The 16,539-nt window shown below is 37.1% G+C and overlaps 1 protein-coding gene across 1 annotated transcript; it reads left to right on the forward strand.

Moving 5' to 3' along the window:
* Window positions 1-5,023: 5,023 nt before the first annotated feature.
* Window positions 5,024-11,872, forward strand: macc1 (MET transcriptional regulator MACC1). The gene is made up of 6 exons (XM_082148834.1): window positions 5,024-5,632; window positions 6,303-6,540; window positions 7,883-8,044; window positions 8,279-10,317; window positions 10,406-10,594; window positions 10,758-11,872. The coding sequence occupies exons 3-6, from the start codon at window positions 7,924-7,926 to the stop codon at window positions 10,959-10,961; spliced, it is 2,553 nt and encodes an 850-aa protein (XP_082004960.1). The 5' UTR covers window positions 5,024-5,632; window positions 6,303-6,540; window positions 7,883-7,923; the 3' UTR covers window positions 10,962-11,872.
* Window positions 11,873-16,539: the final 4,667 nt, after the last annotated feature.

A 16,539-nucleotide genomic window follows, 5' to 3' on the forward strand; every position in this document is an offset into this window, starting at 1 on the left:
AAGCCTTTGGCTTAAATTTGAAATAAAGTTTAGTAGTATAATTAATAATAATTAGTGGCAGGTGTGTCTGTTTGTCATCAACATTCCGATCCAGATTGTGAACATTCAGCTGATAATTTCCCTTAGACACATTATGCAGTAGGGGAGAGCGGGGCTAGTTGTAACACACTTGTTTTAAATATACTTCCACACATGCTAGCATGACGAAACTTGGTGGATTTACTTGCAATATCAACACTACCCTATATAGAGAAAAAATTGCGCCAAAATGATTTTTTTTTTTAAGATATCCATAGACATATCCATATTAAACCATAGCAAAAGTACATTTCTTACTTAAGTTAATTTTTCATCTCTATTTTTTGTGTTTATTTAAAATTAGACAAATCGGATATTATTTGAATCTCCAATATGTTATTTGGCGAGGCGAGGCGAGGCATCCAGAGCACATCATCTGACCACAGGGGTTCCTCAGGGTTCAGTTCTTGGTCCCCTCCTCTTCTCCATCTACACCACATCACTGGGACACATCATTCAGGCACATGGTTTCTCCTACCACTGCTATGCTGATGACACACAGCTCTTCCTCTCATTTCAACCAGATGATCCCACAGTAGCTGCACGGATCTCAAGCTGTCTGGCGGACATCTCGACATGGATTAAGGAACATCACCTGCAGCTCAACCTGGCAAAGACTGAGCTTCTCGTCCTCCCTGCCAATCCGTCTCTGCAACACGACTTCACTATCCAGCTAGACTCATCATCAATCACCCCATCAAGGTCGGTCAGAAATCTTGGAGTAACAGTTGATGACCAGCTGACCTTCACAGATCACATTTCAAAGACAGCTCGATCATGCAGGTTTGCACTGCACAACATCAGGAAGATCCGGCCTTTCCTAACTGAGCATGCAACAACTTCTCGTCCAGGCCCTGGTCATTACTAGGCTTGACTACTGCAATGCTCTTCTGGCTTGACTTCCATCATGTGCAACTAAACCTCTACAAATGATTCAGAACGCTGCAGCTCGTCTTGTCTTCAACGAGCCCAAGAGGGCCCACGTCACTCCTTTGTTCATCTCACTGCACTGGCTACCTCTAGCTGCTCGCATCAAGTTCAAGGCATTGATGCTTGCTTACAGATCTATCACAGGCTCAGCTCCCTCCTACTTTCACTCACTCCTACGAGTCTACATCCCTACCAGACACCTACGATCGGTCAACGAGCGACGTCTCGTGGTCCCATCACAGAGAGCCAAAAAATCACTTTCCAGAACATTCTCATTCACAGTTCCATGCTGGTGGAATGATCTCCCCACCGCCATCCGGAATGCAGAATCCATGACAACATTCAAAAAAGAGCTGAAAACTCTTCTCTTCCGTGAGCACTTAACCTCAAAAAAAAAAAAAAAAAAAAAATTGTGTGTATGTATGTATATATATATATATATATATATATATATATATATTTTCCTGTAAATTCTCGCTTATCGGGCTTATGCTACTCTGAATAATGCCTGAACTTCGTATTTTGAGCACTTCTTGCGTTGTTTTTTTGCCTCTTCACGATGACTTGCTTAATTTAGTCCCAATTTGTAAGTCGCTTTGGACAAAAGCGTCTGCTAAATGACTAAATGTAAAAATGTAAAATGTATTTAACAGTTGATATGGTTATTTAATGCTTCGCTAACTAGCAGAAGACACTAGCAGGGTTTAAATCCCAGTTGTGCAGGTGGGGCATGTTGTCACACTGCATTAAAAATGAGCCCCTATTAGAAATATGCTATTCTATTCTATATTTTTATGAATTCTACTGAGAAAATATGAAAAAAGGTGAATAAAGACTGAGAGTCAATGTTCAGAAATTACTAATTATTCATTATTTTATATGAAATAGTTCATAATTGTATTTAATTGAAAAAATATTTTAGTTTGTCTTGTATGTTTGTTTGATTAGATAAGATAGCATGTTAAGCTGTCATATGGTCATGTTACAATGTACTATGTTTCTATACATACATACATATATATATATATATATATATATAATGTTTCTATGGGGAATGTTGTCACATTTCACTTCCATTCTTTCGTGGTATATCAAGAAAAAAGAATATACTGTATTAATAAAACAAAACCACATAATTGTACTAAACATGTGGGGAAAAAATAAATACTCTGAACCCAAAGTAGATTTACACAAACTGAGAAAGTCAAAAAGTGTTACTTTGTGCCCCGCTCTCCCCTACCAGTATTTGCTATATAGTGCTTGTATTGTTTGTATTGTATTGTAGTGTTTTAGGATGTTTGATAATCTGCAATAGGCTACTCAAAAACGGATTAAAATATATAGCACACCAAGTCAAAATGATTGAAGGACTGCAGCTGGACTGAACTGAGCTGAGTGGATGTGGATGTGTGAGAAATCCGTGGTCTCAAAAAACAAAAACAAAAACACCTGCAGATTAACAGTATGTCTTTGTCAATCAAATCAAATAAGAGATAAATATTTTTGTATTAATAATATATGACAAGCTGGACCTTAAATTTCACCACAAGATTTTAACAAAAATCCAATCTTTAAAAGGGTAATTAGAAATCTTTCAATGTAGGCCTACAGGTTTTGAATTAAGACCATCAGCCTTTACCATAATTCGCACATATAATGTGTGAACTGTGAATTATCACATTAACAAAGTTTCTGAGAACAAACATACACATTGTTGTCCTTACTGCTTAGATAATATCTAAGATCTTGTCAGAGTGTTGCTTTTAGAGCTGTGTCAACCTCTAACACATATTAACAAAAACATGTCAACCCAGTCTTAGCATGACTCAGTCCATATTTTGCTACTGCGTGCAAACCAGTCATATTTATATAACAATGGTTTTATGAATGAACTCGGTTGAACTACTGAACTACAGTACATGATCTAAGAAATAATTTGAATATTTGTCTCCTCAGATAGCAAGTCAGCATACTGGTTTGGTGATCTTCTCAAGATTATTAGTGACCCCGCATAAGAAAAAATTCTCTGGGGAAAATTCCTCCCTCTTAAATATGCATGAAGCTGTACAGCAGGTTTCTCATTAAGCACAAACGTTTTTCACAATGCAATAACCGTACATTTATGTTTTGATAAAGAAGAAAGTTGACTTCTATGCAGGGTTACATACAAGACTAATGGTATTTAAGGAAAGGGTTTTACCTTTGTCCTTCATACTTTACATTCAGATATTGCTCAGACAAAAGATTATGAACATTTTATTCTGAGGTTTATTTTTGTTTCAAGTGGAAGTAAATATATACTGCAGATTGTACAGAATAAATGAAACTTGGATTGCCACTTTAAGGAAACAACACAATGTCACCTTTGACTGTTTTTAATGTTATATAACTATATCTATTTTTTGATCAACATCAGGTGCCAGTGCTCAAGAAATAAAGACATTCTTTCTCAGGACATTCCGTCTCATCTGATCACCTGAAGCTCTGGGTGATGGAGGCATGAACTCAAATGGCCACAGATGTTAATTTTGAGCATTAGGATTGCATTATCAATGTAGATCTTAAAATTTAAAAAAATCACATGCTTCCAGGCGACCAAAGATCTTTAATCTTTGGGCGCCTGGAAGCATGTGATTTTTTTTAATTTTGTCTTTTATCTTATTTTCATGGAATCATGCACTCTTTCCAAGTTGTGTTAGTATGTGATAGTTTTGCAAGGATTCAGTCTATTCCCCATGCAGGGAGTGTTCAACAGGATATGCAAATAATCAGAACAATGATTTTCATCAGGATGGAATGATAAAGCTGTTTAGCGTACTGTTAAACGCTAAAAATATCAAGCAAGCAAACTTTTTCATTTTTTCAGAGGGGTCAAAACAAAATGCAAATGTTTGGTTTAGGTTAAATTTGTAATAAAATATTTTGAAATAATGAACTGAAATTTATTTATAAACATTTATTAAAAGGTTAATTTCTATAAAACATTTGAATGCATTTGTCTTATGAACGAACATGAATTAACACTTAACATTAATTACAATCAAATTTGTAAATTAACATGAACCTAATACATGCTTTAAAAAAAGCATTGTTAGATCAACTACGAAATGGTTACAATGAATTCATAGCTGAACTAACTAAAGTTAACCACTAGAGGGTGGTCACTGACATTTAAAGGAATAGATCACTTAAAAATGTAAATTTTGTCATCATTTACTCACCCTCAAGAACTCGCCCCATAGAGACAGAGCGCAACGCGTCATAATCTGAAGACCACGCCCACCAAGGGGGAAAACAAAGCAACTGTCTCCATTGACTTTGCATTGCGAGAGGCTGCCTCCTTGTCATTTCAGAATCAGAATCAGAATCAGAAAGAGCTTTATTGCCAAGTGTGCTTGCACCCACAAGGAATTTTTCTTGGTACTGAAGCTTCCAGTGCACATATACAAATACAAATACAACAAGAAACATAGTAATACAAATTCTAAGAATAAAATATATAAAAAAATAAATAAATAAAAATAGTATAAAAAGTAAAAAAAGGGGTCACAGTTGGGTTTAGTCTGAATAAACATTTACAGATTATGAACATATTTACAGTATTTTGAGAAGTATGAATAATATAAATATAAATATCACCTGAGTTAGAGAATATTACACTAGACAGTGGGAGTCTAGTGCATGTTACAGATTATGAACATATATTACAGTATTTTGAGTAGTATGAATAATATAAATATAAATATAAATATCACCTGAGTTAAGAGAATATTGCACTAGACCGTGGGAGTATTGCACTTGCAGGCATATGCATTGGGGGGCATGTTAAGTGTTCAGAAGGGAAATGGCCTGTGGAAAGAGGCCACAGGCCAAGCTTTTCTTGCTTCTAAGAAAAGACAGAATAATGCCTAAAAGCTACTATGTGACAAGGTGTATAGCAAACAAGCTAAGAAACCCAGAAATAAGTTTTCATAAGCTGTCGACCCCAAAAAACGAGCGTTTGAGGACATAAAAGTGGATACAGGCTGGACCGAATGGGTAAATTGTGGGATCCTGACACTCAGTATGCACTAAAAATACACCACGTGTGCAGTAAGTTAAACATTTGGTCACTGGTGAGCCAAATATCCAAATGTCAGTTTTATATATTATATTTCTGTAAGATAAACTATCCTGTGTTGCCGATTACGGTCTCCTCCAGCGGACGTACGTTAGTTCTCAGAGTAATGAGACACTTGACGCTCTGTCTCAACTGCCTGTATCCACTTTTATGTCCTAAACACTCGTTTTTTGGGGTCGAGAGCTAATAAAAACGTATTTCTGGTTTTTTTTAGCTTCTTTGCTGTACACCTTGTCACACAGCAGTTTTTAGGCATTTTTCTGTCTTTTGTTAGAAGCAAGAAATGACAAGGAGGCAGCCTCTCGCAATGCAAAGTCAATGGAGACAGTTGGTTTGTTTTCCCCCTGGGTGTGGGCGTGGCCTAAATACGCTCTGTCTCTATTGACTTGCATGGAAGGAAAAAAGTAGTATTCATCAACTCTTTGATTACCGAAATTCTTCAAAATATCTTCTTTTGTGTTCAACAGAAGGAAGAAATTCATACAGGTTTGAAACAACCTGAGGGTGAGTAAAAATTGACAAATTTTTCATTTTTAAGTGAACTATTCCTTTAGTTAATGAGTCAATAGCAGACCTGCTGAAATATACTTGTGATTTTTATGTTACAGTACTCCTTATTAATGAGATATTAGTAGGCTATGGCAAAAAACTTGATGTTTGAGCACACAGATTTTTGGATAAACTGCACTTTCAACATGACATAAAAAAATCATAATCTAATAAATAAATGAAAAATAATAATAAAAAATAAGTAGTTAACTATGTTATATGTTTATTTTTTCAAGAAAAAAAAAACTACCTCTCAATTTTATTAGTGAATAGCCAGAGAGGAAAACTTAAGAAAAAAAAATATTGTTATTAATTTTTTTAAGTAAATAACCTGGTTGCCTTAAAATTTTTGGTTGATCGAAATAAAAAATAAAACATTGTTTATTTTAAACCATATAATCTTATTTGGTGAATTTATATGCCTACTTACAGAAGCAAATTTTAGGAAGTTTATGGAAAAAAAATCTTTGTGTTTGCTTTGTTAAGACTATTACTAATAAATTAAAATTTTGATATTTCATACTTGGAATTTGAAGTGCTGCTGCTGTAGTTTGTTTTATTTTCAAACAGAGACACATTTTTTCCTCTCATGAATTTGCATACCGAAACCACTTTTTCCATGTAGTTTCAGGTGTTGCAACGCTCTGTGTGTGTACATAAAGTGGAGGCTTGTGGGTGGTGGAGTTTGAGAATGACGTTCAATACACTACGCTTGACTGTTTGGTACTACGTATCCCAGTATGCACTTATCCACTATTCAAGCAGAGAGAGGCACACAGAAGTGTAAGGTGTACAGTTGGTGTCACTACCCGCTGATTAAAAAGTTCGCGTAAGGACTGAGTGGAAAAACTACCATGGTTCAGGTAAGTGTTTTACGTTTCAGCAGTTTTAAAATATTTTTTAGTATATAGGCTAAACTTGTCTAGCCAAAGCACGAATGAGTAAAAAGGAGAGGCGTATTTAATTAGTCGACATCAAGTCTTTCACGTGTTTTGATTTGATGAGCTGCATATTGGAGGATAGCGTGTCTTGTGTGTCGTCCTGGTGTTTTATTAATCCTTAAATTATTACATGTAAGCTATTTATTTAATAGAGAAACTTGGAGAAGAATAGAACGCTTATGTTTTTAATGTGGGATGACGTTTGCATGCGTTATACAGGACAAACAGGTGTATTGTGACGTGGCTGATGCTGTAGGGCGTGTTAGCGCGTGTTGATTTGAATAGAGAACTCAGCCCTTTACTATACACTGTCTGAGACAAAGCTTCCTATAAGTGGCACTGATATTTAGACAAGACAGACCTGTTTCCATGCATTGCCACTGCATAATACGCATTTAATGAGTCATTCCCGGAGACAGGACAGAGAGGATACTGGACAATGATTCAGAGACTCATGACAGAAGAAATGATTCAAAACAACAAGAGGAAGTTTCGCTGACTGACTCAGTGAGACTCTTTATGAATAAAGTTTGAGTCATTTATTTGTAAACTTCTGTTGTTGAATGTTTACTGATTGAATAAACTGCATAATTCAAATTATTAATATGATTTTTTTTTGTGTGTGAAAACAAATTGTATGTTATTATGTTCAAAAAGTTGAATGTCAATTTATTTATTGACTGCAATAGAATGATATAGGTTTCAGTTAGAAGACGATTGAATTCTCTAGCTCTTTACAAAGGCTTATATACTGGTTCAGATCAACACTTTCTTGAAGAACCTAATAAAACATCAAGCAATTAATTTTCAATAACCATATAGGGCAGGCAACTCAAGAACACTATACAGCAACAATGATCTTAATAACAGAGGTCTTTACTGAACCCAAGCTGCTGCAATTGAAAAAAAAATTTTTTTAATATCAGATATTTTTATGTTGGATTAGATTAGAAAACGTTATTAATCCCCGTAAGGGGAAACTCATTTGCCACCATTGTACATTACAAACAACACAAATAGACAATTAAACATTAAAATCAACAACACAATCAGTCCTTGCAAGGAATCGCACAACTTCATTAAAAAAACCTAACTGCAGTATGAATAAAATACCTTCTAAATCGCTCTGTAGACTGAGGCATCATTAATCTTCCACTAAATTAACTTTTACGTCCACTAAAAGTACAGTGGATGACCTTGGTAAAATAGAATAATTTTAAAAAAAATTCCTTGTTCTCTTAATTTGTTCGTTCTTTTTCAATAGCTTTGGCATTAGAGACAGACATTTGATCTTGGATATACAAAATGGCAGCCGCAAAGATAAAAAAGTCAAACAGTCGTTCAGGAAATCTGCTTCGGAGTAGATCGGAGGGGACGCTGATAGATATAGATGAGAATGTGACCATCAACAACAACAACCTTCATGGTAATTATGAAGTTCTCTCTCTCTCTCTCTCTCTCCACTATTTTATTCAGCCACTGTATTTCCATTGAATTTGTTAAATGTGAATGACATTTTCAAAATATTTTATTTGCTTCACAAATATAAGCTACTATGCAAACTAATGTAACTCATAACAAATACATGTATTAGGATTTTTTTGAACACAGGAGAGTTTCTCAGCTCTCTCGTGACATTTTAAATCTTCTCTTTTCTTAGGGGGTTATGCTTATGAGATTGGAAAAACCTCTGTGTGGCCTGTCATACCGAAAGAAATGGAAAATTCAAAACAAACTACCAACCCCTTCTGGAATCAGATGGGCAAGTCAAATCCATTCTTAAATGATATCGTCCACACCAGCACCTACGATTCTGGAGTGTCCATGAAAGAGGATCCCTTATCTCTCTTCGACAGTATTAACGAGGACTCTCTCAGCACATCATCAGATGAAACAAACTTTGCCCATCTTTTAGCACCCAGACAAAACAATTTAAATCGATCTGGGAGGTGGAGAAGTGCCTCGGATATACTTGACAGCCTTGAGAAGGAGGAGGACAAGAGGTCAATGAGACTCAACTCTCAAGAACCATTCCTGAATCCTGATTTTGAGTGGTTGAAGAATGACAGAGATGCTTACAAAATGGCTTGGTTAAGTCATAGGCAGCTAACCAGGTCCTGTTTGGATCTTAGTCTAATGAAACAAAGTCTTGGATGGGCCCAGACTCAGGCCACAGACATTCAAATCTGCTGCAAGATTGACCACGCTGGAGGCTCTGTGCAGTTGCCAGACTCCGATATCACTGCTCATGTTCCCCAGGGACACGTCCCACCAGGTGAGATCCAAGAAGTTGGCCTCAAAGTTCTCCTCGATCCTCCCACTGGAATAAACAACAACTACACCACAACTCTGAGCCCTCTTTTAGAGGTCAACCTCAGTAACCACAATGTTTCGGGGGGCATTTCGCTGGAAATGAGAATGGCTGCTAAAGTAAAAAATGACCCCACAAGCCAAGTCTTGACCTCTTTTGTGGGTCTAGTCTCTCAAAGGAAAGAGGGACCTTATCAGAAAGTAAAAGACTGTTACATATACAATGATGTGTTACAGATGAAGCTCTTTGATTTAAAACCACACATGTATGTCATAACTGCTGCTGAGGCCACTGTTCTGGAGAAACCTGCAACATCAGTATGGGATTACTTGGATCGCCAAATGACGGTGGCTGTCTATGGTCCCAAGCACATACACCCATTGCTCAAAGTAGTGCTAGTCATATTGAACCATAATAATATTCCACCCAGGCTCCCTTTCTCTGATATCCAGAGGGGTAACAGGAATCTGCCCCCTGTTGTCTTGGAGCTTTGGGGAAAGCATCAGTTCAACCCACAGGGTCTTCAAGATCTTCACATTGATTCTAGGGTGTTGGATCCAAACTTCGAAGTGAAACCGGTGGATCGGAATAAAGAGGTTAAGCAGGAGCAGCTTAAAGCTGGAAAAGTGCTCCATCTACCGTTAGATCTGGTCAAGGTTGGTGGAGGTGAATTGAGTCCCTTCAAACTTAGCATGGAGATGAAGGATGCCAATAGTCTCACTTTGGGAGACTTCTATGTCACGTCCCCTGAGGCTGCCCCTCTGCGGTCGGAAAAACACAGCCAAAGGCAGGCAGATCGCCAGAGGGAAGTGACGCCCATTCCAGAGGAATCAATCCCAGAAATCCTCACCCAGAAGTTTCAGGACAGACCTTTAGATTTACATTGGTATGGGGTAGCGATAAAATCGATTCTCAGACAACCGAGAGTGGAATATCTCCTGGAATACTTTAAAGGTGATACAATTGCTTTGCTTTCTAAGGAAACCGTTAGATCTATAGGACAGATGAAGGTTAAGGAATGGTACATCGGCTTTCTTCGAGGAAGAGTCGGCTTGGTGCACTATAGGAACCTAAAGCTCATAACCAAGGACCAAGTCATCGACTTCACTGGAATTAAGCTCACCACGCCTGTCCTCTTGGATAATATGACAATTCCTTTTAAAAAACTCACCTACATGTACTCTGCTATTCAGACCTTGGTCACGGAGCACGTCAAAGGCTGGAGAACATTTGCTGAGGCTCTTGGTTACTCCGAGGTCTCGGTTGACGCCATCTCTAGGAGACATGCTGAAACTGAGGCAGAGAAGGTGGCCTGTGTTCTAGAAAAGCTCAAGGAAGACTGTCATGCAGAGAAGATTAAGAAAAAGTTCCAGCATGAGCTTATCACTGTATGTATAGTTTATTCTGACATACATTTGTGCACAACAATATTTTGAGGAAAACAAGGGTTTTAGTAATTATATATATTCCCCACAGGGGTTGTTAAAGATGGATGTTCAAGGCGTAGTAGCCCATCTCATCCAGGATATAGTGATTCTGTCCACAGCAGTGGAGCTTGGAGTGCGATGGCGGGAACTAGCCGAGCGACTAGGGAAGCTCTCCAGTGCCCAGATTGCTGCCTATGAGGCACCACACAAAGGGAAAAATGGAGAAGTTGGTGCACAGGTGAGCTAAAACCCAAAAAGAAATCTTCAGAATAAGCTCTAACCCAATCCTAGTCATGCCATGCCATGTCATATCAATATTTAATTATTATATTATTATTTATACAGTCCTAGTCAATCATTTGCCATGTCATATATTTTATTTATTGTTCTTTATTCAATAGTCAATGTGGAAGCCTGCGTATGACTTCCTGTATGCCTGGAGTAAGCGGTATGGGGACGGCTACAGGGATATGATTCAGGACCTTCATCTGGCCCTGGATAAGATGAAGAGCCCAGTGACCAAGCAGTGGAGACAGATTACTGGAGCTCTCATCACTGTCAACTGCATGGAGGTCCTAAGGGCATCTGCCTTCCTCAGAGGTTAGGGGACAACTCTTGGAGCACCTGCACTTCATATTGAGGTGATCATGTTGAGTTCATGCTGATAGCTGTGCCATATTTTTAGACATCATAAATATCTACATGCATCCATTCTTTGAAAAGTACTGAACATTTGTTACTGCATATACATGTCTGTATATTATATGTGTCTTTATATTATATGTGTTTTATTTTATAGACACTTTATTTCATGTTGAATTCACTGAGAAACTTGTGAGAACCTTTGTCTGATTCTTAAAAGACTCTTGAGTTTCTACTAAGTCCCTTATGCAATATTAATGTTTTAAAGGGTTGTTGGTGGAAAAAGAAATAGGAAATTTGTTTGTTAATTATGATTGAGATGAAATCTGAAATATATTTTCATTCTAGATTAACTGCCTCAAGGTCATCAGTTTTCTTTGTTTTACTTAAACAATTTTGCTTGAATTGTAAGTGTCTAAATGAGTATGTTTTAATATTTGAAGCTGTATGTGGAATGTCTGGTAAGTGTTACATGCATTTTGGCTCTCCTGGAATGTGACTCAGTGTATCATCATATCGATAATTTCACTATGCCAGGATATACCGTTATACTAGGTATAAGATCTAACATCATATATTTGTTACACTTAAGTATATTGCATGATTCTGGCAAATTGTATTTATCTATTTTTGTATTTTGTGTTTTTCTAGTTGTCTTTTTTTAAGTGTACTAACTACAGTGTTTAAGAGTGAGGGTCCTCCTTGTATAATTGCTAACTTTTCCTGTGTTAGAAGTCTTAAATCTATTTTGTATTGTTGTATTTTTTAATGCTAATACACTTTGAGATGTTATAATAATTAAAATATAACCACTTATGTCATGAAGGAGCTCTGTAATAACAGGCAAAGATAATAAAAAATAAAAAAAACGGTTTTAAGTATTTTACTCTCAATTACTTCATTCAAATTTTTGTTTTAAATATCTCCTCATTTAATTTAATGGGAAATGCACAATGGGCAGCATATCATAACTGCACATGACACTATATATGCATTGCATTCTGGCTAGTGTAGCGATATGCAGCTCAGCCTCACTTCCTTTCACTGATTTAAAGATGATGCCATTATTTTGACACCAATGGGTTCTCCAGTGACCTCAATGTCACAGCTTCATTTACAGTACAGGATACTTATAAAGCTCATTAGCCTTCAGTCATGCTAGCCTCTCTGAACTATTTCAAAAGGAAGTACAGTCCGTTGCTTAGAGATCTCGGGCGTTCTCAGTCACACATCAGCAAAGTCTCTTAAAATTCCCAACCTTTCCTAAACATGTTAGCTCACCAAAGTGTACTTCACCCTTTTCTGTGGTATCTGTTGCATATTTAACTTGCGTGTTTACCAAGGCCTTATCCTGCTAAGAGCTTCATTGTTCAGTGTCACCCTCTAAATGTTCAGCTCAGCTAAGCTGTATTGGCCTTTTACCAAGTCATGATTATGTACTAAAAAATTACGGCATAAAAGCCCAGGAGAAAATCAAGTATGCTAAAGGAATGTGCTACCATAAAGTCAATCTTTGAGAAATAGATGCTTTTTGAACTAAGGGATGGTTCATCAAAAAAAATCATCAATCATTTCTATTCCAGACCTGAATGACTGACTGACTTCTGTGAAATGTAAAAAACGCTGGACGTTCCCATTGGCGTTCATTGTATGGGCAAAAACAGTTGAAACATTCTACTTTTGTGTTCTCATTCACGTTTGAATCGACATGAGGGTGAGTAATCGATGACAGAATTTTCATTTTTGGATGGATGAACAATCTCTTTGATTATGAATGGACAATTACAAACCATGTCACATTTACATGATATTAATGTGATTGATGTCCAAAACTCTGGACTTAATTGAATGGTCTTCTGTCTTAGAGCCCACAGGGGCTGTTAGTGTGTTATTTTAGATAACACTGACCCACTACAAATCTCAGCATGCGATGAGGAGGGCCTAGAGCTCTCTGATTGGTTATATAGAGAGAAGTTTGCAAACTGAAGACCAAATTAAATTCTAAGCAGCACTGACCCAAATAAAAGACAGAGGTTTCTTGAGGAAAGTTCTGTATATTAATGTTTCACCATACATTTTTAGATTTTTCATAGATTACATAGAAAACATCGTAGTTCACTTTTCATAATTATATACATTTACATACTCTTTTCATTTCATACATTATGAATACTCAACAACTGAATAACTGAATCATAGTTATGCAACAGAAGCATAACAAACATGCTTCATTTGCATGATATTCTTACTGTCACTGTCATTTATCACAGCTTTTAATTTATTACATCTTTCACTAGTTTCATGCCTGCACGTGGTTCTTCTTGGTGGGAGAGGTGGTTACTGTTTGGATAGGGGGCAGGAATGACCCGTACCAGACCTGACCAGCCAGAGAACATCTGGGACAAACCATCAGCATTACCTTTAAAGGAGCCACAAAAGGGCTATATACTGTAGGAACTATCTGGTGACCCTTGCATTAGTGTCCTGTGCCTTTGAGATCCATTTGAGGGGGTGCGTGAGCGGTCCCCAGAGTAAAGGGCCGGCTGAGGAGGTAGTATCTTAACTTCGTGATCAGCACTTCTTTTTCCACCTCAGCATACCTTGTCTCTGCTGATAATAACTTTCAGCACATATAGGTCACTGGATGTTTTGCCACTTTGATGGTTTGAGGCAGGACAGCTCCCTGCTCCATATCAGAAGCATCCGCTGGGTGAAGTTCAACAAGAAGTTCTCGTAGTCATGAAGACATAAGGTTTCTCTTTCTGCCACTGGGCTCCACTGCACCTTATCTGGCTGTCCCTTCATAGTCAAGTCTGTAAAGGGGCAAGCCAGTGCTTGAGACCCTGCCAACCTCAGAAAGGCACATAAATGTTTTTTGGTGGTGGGTTGAGGGTAGTAAACAGCTTTTTTTTCTTTATGGGGTCCAAAAACGTCCCGGCCGATGTGGTAAACCAGGTACCATGTCTCGGAGAGGCACAGGTGACATTTGTGGGGGTTGGAAGTTAGTCCAGCCGGACGTAGCGCAGACAGCACTTCCCGTGATCGAGATAGATGTTCTTCCCAGCTCTCTGAGTGGACTATGACGTCATTCAAGTAAGCCGCAGTGTACTGTTAATGGTTGTATGATCACATCTATAAGCCTCTGGAATGTTGCTGGGGGCCCATGAAGCCCAAAGGGAAGGACCCAGTACTGTCAATGTTTCTACAGAGCATTGAAGGCCATTTTGGCCTTAGCTTGATGGGAAAGTAGACCTGCCAGTACCCCTTTGGGAGGTCTGAGGTGGAAATATTTCAGGCCCTCCCAAGTTGGTCGATCAGTTTATTCAAATTTCACCAGAGGTTCTTGTTTTTCTGCCGTAAGGATGGCAGAGCGGTGCTTTGGGACCCAGTTAAATCAGGAGGTAAATCAGGAGGTACATGGTCAATTAGTTCAGCTTTGTTCGGCATGGTAGATTTGTTCTTTACTTTATAGTTACTTGAAAATATTCTCTGATTACGTAGCCTAACTTGCGTTGTTACCCCCAATACTGACTGGTATGTAACTACAAGTTACATATATTATGACACTAACACTGTGTCAAAAACCTCAATGATGGTTTGAATTTACTCTTTTTTCATCCTTTAATGTTTGGTTCTAGGCAATTGTACTTCAGCAGGTCTACTAAAAGAGTGGGAGGCCCGGTTAAAGCTTGATGAAGCTGGGGATAATAGAGCGTTTTTCAGCATGAGAGCAGTGGAAAACAGCCAGTAACATACAGTAGAAACTGTGCCTTACTGTGCCTTGCCTAAACATCATTAACTGCTCTTTGAATTTTTGGTGAGAAGCCTTAGCTGTTGTTTTCGCATTGTATGGAGTTACATCATATTGTCTGGTATGTGAGGAAATAGTACGTTGTGCCTCACAAAGCAGCTTTGCAAGAAAGAAATTTGCAAGAACTGATTTGTTCCATTCTGCAAGCAGCTCACCTTTGGCATCCATTGAGCAATAGAGCAAAGCCAATTCAGCTTTAAGAATTAAGGTCATTACCTACAATGAAATGGGGTAGAATAAAAGTCTTTTATGGAGTTTTGGCAAAGTTAGGTGTTCATTATTTAGACCTAAAGGCTAATGAATATTATTTTATAAGCACACGTGATCCAATAAGCTCCATTAAGAGAATCAAAATTAAAAGACATATTATGGCTGAAAACTTTTAATTATACTTGCCAACCAAAAACAACTCTATTATGCAGTGTATTCATAACAACAAATGCAGGGATTTCTTTGTTGTCCTTAATCTTAAGAGTTTTTGAGACTTATTGTTTATGTTCCTTTAAGCTTTTCAGTCAAAAAACAGACATCTGATACAGTTCATATTCATCTGTATCATTTTGTTTTAGGAGGTTTTGAGCCAAAAAAAAAAAAAAAAAGTCAAAATCAGTGGTTCTTAAACAGAACACTTTAACTTAAAGTTTCTTAAAACTTAAACCTATCCTAAGGGGCCTCAAGGTGACTTTAAAGTCCCCCTGTGGTGAAAAACAAGCTTTTAATGTTTTTTGATATGTCTACAGTATGTGGTGTTTTTATTAAGCTTTAAGACAAACAATGATGTGCAAAGTCAACACCATTGCTGAGTATTTTCTCCTTAAAACTGCAGTGAACCAAAGACAGTCTCAAAATCACATTTGGAAATCACTGGTGTTTCTGACGTCACAAACTACCTTGTAACCAATCATGTGAACGTGTGATCATGAACGTGGATCTCTGAGCTGATGTGAGTGAGTGGACAATTTCCTTTCTTATTTGCATATTACTTGGAACTGTGTTTACTAAATGAGGCAAGGGTGTAGAGTTACATTTAAGCTATTTTAAGGCATGAAGAATTTTTTTTTTTTGGAGGGAAAAAACTTTTAAATATGTAATTTTTGTGATCAAAGATGAGTTTTAAGGGATACAATTATTGACTACAGGGAGACTTTAAATTATTTAAAACAAGACAAAACAACCATTCAAATAATCCAAAACCAATGCAGACACTTTTGAAAATGATCCCCTTAGTAATATTTTACTGGGGCACAACAGTAATTCACTGGGGCTTGAGCTCCCGTATACTGATAAATCATTAGGCTTTGTGTCAATGGAAATTACTGTACAGTGATCTGAGAATCATTTTCTCTGATAACCCAAGTGGGGGAAAAAAAAACATATACAAAAATGTATTTAAAATAAGTTTTTAATAAGTTAAAAAATATATTATTTCGTACCAAGTATACTACAAATCCATTAACATATTTACTGACATATCACCTGAGACTTACTGATATAAACAGTATAATTACATTGATTTGGTGTACTTCATTATTGCACATTTCTTAATATTAAGCCTAAAATGTGTTTTAATATAACTACTAGTAAGAATAGTATGATCACTAAAATCAGTCTTTAAATGCAAGATATTTATTAAAGTATATTTGCAATAGTTCCACTTTAGCACAATCAAATATACTTAAACATATATTTAGTTGGACCTCAGCACTACTTCTGGATAATTAAAGTGCATT

This window comes from Leuciscus leuciscus (genome assembly GCF_965113295.1).
Source record: "Leuciscus leuciscus genome assembly, chromosome: 20".
In the NCBI taxonomy this organism is placed as follows: domain Eukaryota; kingdom Metazoa; phylum Chordata; class Actinopteri; order Cypriniformes; family Leuciscidae; genus Leuciscus; species Leuciscus leuciscus.

What these genes read in the sequence shown, in the direction of transcription:
- macc1 (XM_082148834.1), top strand. Translation starts at nt 7,924, where the DNA reads ATGGCAGCCGCAAAGATAAAAAAGTCAAACAGTCGTTCAGGAAATCTG. An exon ending in CAACAACAACAACCTTCATG is followed by an intron (nt 8,045 to 8,278) that starts GTAATTATGAAG and finishes CTCTTTTCTTAG; the next exon opens with GGGGTTATGCTTATGAGATT. An exon ending in TCCAGCATGAGCTTATCACT is followed by an intron (nt 10,318 to 10,405) that starts GTATGTATAGTT and finishes TATTCCCCACAG; the next exon opens with GGGTTGTTAAAGATGGATGT.